The following is a 3,282-nucleotide window of genomic DNA, read 5'->3' as shown; positions in this document are numbered from 1 at the left end:
ACACACACACACACACACACACACACACACACACACACACACACAAATTATCACATTACAATGAGCTATTTTTCTTAAAACACAATAAATGAGAAAACAACAAGTTGCTAAGTTTTATATCGACATCTATATCAATTATATATTTGTTTTTTCTGTTAATTAATATTGCACATTATTTAAACTTATAAATATTAAACACATTTTAAAAATGTAGGTGTAATTTGTATGTAATACATAGTATCCCATGGTTTATCCGTTAAACTGCAGGAGCATATTCTATAAATGGAAATAAAGAAAAAAATATATGAAGTTTGGCTATAGGAATGCTTTATTACAAAATTATAAGCAAATATTGAAACGGAACATAAAATAGGTAACCACGGATTTTTATGCAAAATATATCGTGTTTAGTGCAAAATATGAAATTTCGAACATGTTTATCTTATCTGGGAATTCATATCATGTTTACTATTTTTAAAAAATTCAGTATGATTATTTTTACATCAATAGCTATCAGATTTCAATCATTGTGTGAACTAGTAACTATCATCAAAATGCCAAGAGTGTTTTTAAATGAGGAATACACTGATATACACTGATTCTGCACAATGGAAAATCCGTTGTTACCTATTTCATGTTCCATTTCAATATTTGGTTATAACTTTGTAATAAAGCATTTCTAGCCAAATTTCATATATTTTTTTCTTATTTCTACTTGTAGAATATCCTCCCGCAGTTTGTCGGGTAAACCCTGGGACATCTTGTATATGCATATATAAAGATCCAAAGATTTTTAAAAAGTAAACAATTATCTTGATACATATTCTTGACCATAAAAGATCAATATTTTCAGCTCACAATGCCAAATCAAAGATAACTTTATATCATTGATGAGACTTACTAGCTAAGAATTGCGCTGAATTTAAAGAAAAGAAATAAAATAGAAATTATAATAAATTTTTGAAAAAATAGTATTTATTCCCAATGTAGGACATATCTCTTCTATGTAGGTATAGTTTAACTAAGATATATTTTCATGTACAGATATGAAACAATGCAATCTTAATAAAATGAATGAACTTTTTTATAAAATAATTCAGAAACACTTAAACCAGCTATATCACTTATTTGAAATTTCCAATTTTGATTTAATTATATTTTATATACATTTTACCTCTCTCTCTCTCTTAGCTATAGATTTTATATACAATCATTTAAATCTCAATACTATCCACAATATGAAAAATACTGCTATAGAAAAAAGAAACAAGTACAAGATATAGTAATTATAGCCTGCTTTTGCTAGACGCAAAATACGTGCTACAGAACCTGATAAGGAACCACTCGTCCTTTCAAAATCATCATCCTGAAATAAATTTTATTTTTTAAATTAAAAACTAAATTTTAAAAAGATCGTGAATATGTGTCTTGAAAAAGACAATCAACTAACCATGCTTCTCAATATTTTGTCTTGATATTTTACTTCAGTACCAATATCAATAGACAAAGATTTTAAAGCGTGAATTTTGTCCTCTAGCTCTTCCGTCATTCTTTCATTTTCATCTTCCATGGCATTGTGGGTAGATGTACTTGATAATGGATTGTAGCCATTACCTCCTGGAAAAATAACAATTACATGTAAAATAAGATTTTATCTATATATTTATTTATACATTTGCATATTTATCTATACATTTGCATTAAAAGATATATGATCAAAACTTACCAGAATGAGAACGTCGCATATTGTTACCAGTCTTGATCATCAATGTAATAATCCTAATTATATACAAATATACAATATTTTATTATCTTTCTTTTTTCGTTCTCTTTTAATAGGACTTAAATGTCATTTAGGTGGCTAATGGCCTGTATTTGACAGAAATTGACGGCAATTACAGTATTATCAGCCATTATATGTATATATAAATAATAAATAATGCTGAGAGTGCCACTTTCTTCTTCTTCTTCTTCTTATCTGTGTGACTGATTAGGCTTCCCAATCCTATACGCTTATACGCTAGTTGGTGTGTAGAGTGCCACTTTGGAACTTAGAGCACAGACTTCTATATATTTAGACCGCTAACTCCTACGGGCCCCGAAACCCCGAAAAGTATGTACACAACACATGCGCACACAGCACACACAAACAAAAACACTTTTTGTTACACATCGGCCATATTACATATCTAGAGATCCTTAAAGCCCGTATCAGACTACGCATTGAAAATTGAAGATTGAAGATTAAAGATTGGAATTTGACTCTCAATGCGTGAAACGGAACGCACCCTTAAGCCCGTATCAGACTACGCATTGAAGATTGAGATTCAAGATTCAAGATTGAAATTTGACCAATCAGAATAAAGAAATTTTAATCCTTTTTGTTCTGATTAGTCAAATTCAAATTTTTAATCTTCAATTTTCAACTTTCAATGCGTAGTCTGATACGGGCTTTAAAGCCTATCACACACAATTGACATAACTGCATATGCATAGCATAAGACCGTCTGGACCAATGAGACTCGCTTAGGGCTTAGAGATTAGGACTTAAGGCAGCGCGAAAAATGTTTAAGGCCGAAAATACGTCACAGTTTAGAGGTTAAGTCATAAGGCTTTAGGGCTTAAATCGCCTATTGTAGACCGGCACTAAAGCCTATAGGCTTACGCACACAAATTGACATAGCTGCATATGCATAGCATAAGACCGTCTGGACCAATGAGCATCGAAATAAAATCGCCATATTGATTCACATAGCATACTCATTGGTCCAAACGGTCTTATGCTATGCATATGCAGCTATATCAATTTGTGCAGCGCAGATGTTTATTTCTCATACGTAATACCAGAGAGAAGCCTGAGAGAGGCAATGCCGGCAATTTTCGTGGGACGCTTTTTCTAGGCCGTAGAGCAGCGCCGTGCATCCACTTTTAGGGATTGGAAACACTTACCCACATCCACTTTTCGGTACTGTCGGTCAAATCTCCATATGGTTCATGTCCGTGCTACATCCACTTTTCGATACTGTCGGTCATTTGGTTCATATCCGTGCTACATCCACTTTTCGATCTTTTCGATAGTGGTAGTACCAAGCAGTTCCGACTGACAACGTGTCGGGTTCGGACGTGTTTTTGCGTGCTGCGTATGTCCTTTGTCTGGACCTTTTTTTGGACTCCCTCCTCTCTTAGAGGAGTTTTGCTTATATTCTACAAACCCATAAGAAACAATGGTGTATGGGCGACTAATGCCAAACCAGCCATAAAAGAAAGAAGAAGAAGAAGCAT

At 32.9% G+C, this 3,282-nt stretch overlaps 1 protein-coding gene across 1 annotated transcript; it reads right to left on the bottom strand.

Annotated features, from left to right (window-relative positions):
- Positions 1-957: 957 nt before the first annotated feature.
- On the bottom strand, positions 958-2,036 carry LOC115242111 (BET1 homolog). The gene is made up of 3 exons (XM_029818182.1): positions 1,727-2,036; positions 1,451-1,617; positions 958-1,366 (listed from the first exon to the last, which is right to left on the bottom strand). The coding sequence occupies exons 1-3, from the start codon at positions 1,764-1,766 to the stop codon at positions 1,211-1,213; spliced, it is 363 nt and encodes a 120-aa protein (XP_029674042.1). The 5' UTR covers positions 1,767-2,036; the 3' UTR covers positions 958-1,210.
- Positions 2,037-3,282: the final 1,246 nt, after the last annotated feature.

Source organism: Formica exsecta, unplaced genomic scaffold, assembly GCF_003651465.1.
Source record: "Formica exsecta isolate Colony F162 unplaced genomic scaffold, ASM365146v1 scaffold567, whole genome shotgun sequence".
Lineage (NCBI taxonomy): Eukaryota > Metazoa > Arthropoda > Insecta > Hymenoptera > Formicidae > Formica > Formica exsecta.
Note: the sequence above shows the minus strand (reverse complement) of the source record. Positions and strands in the feature narration are given on the sequence as shown.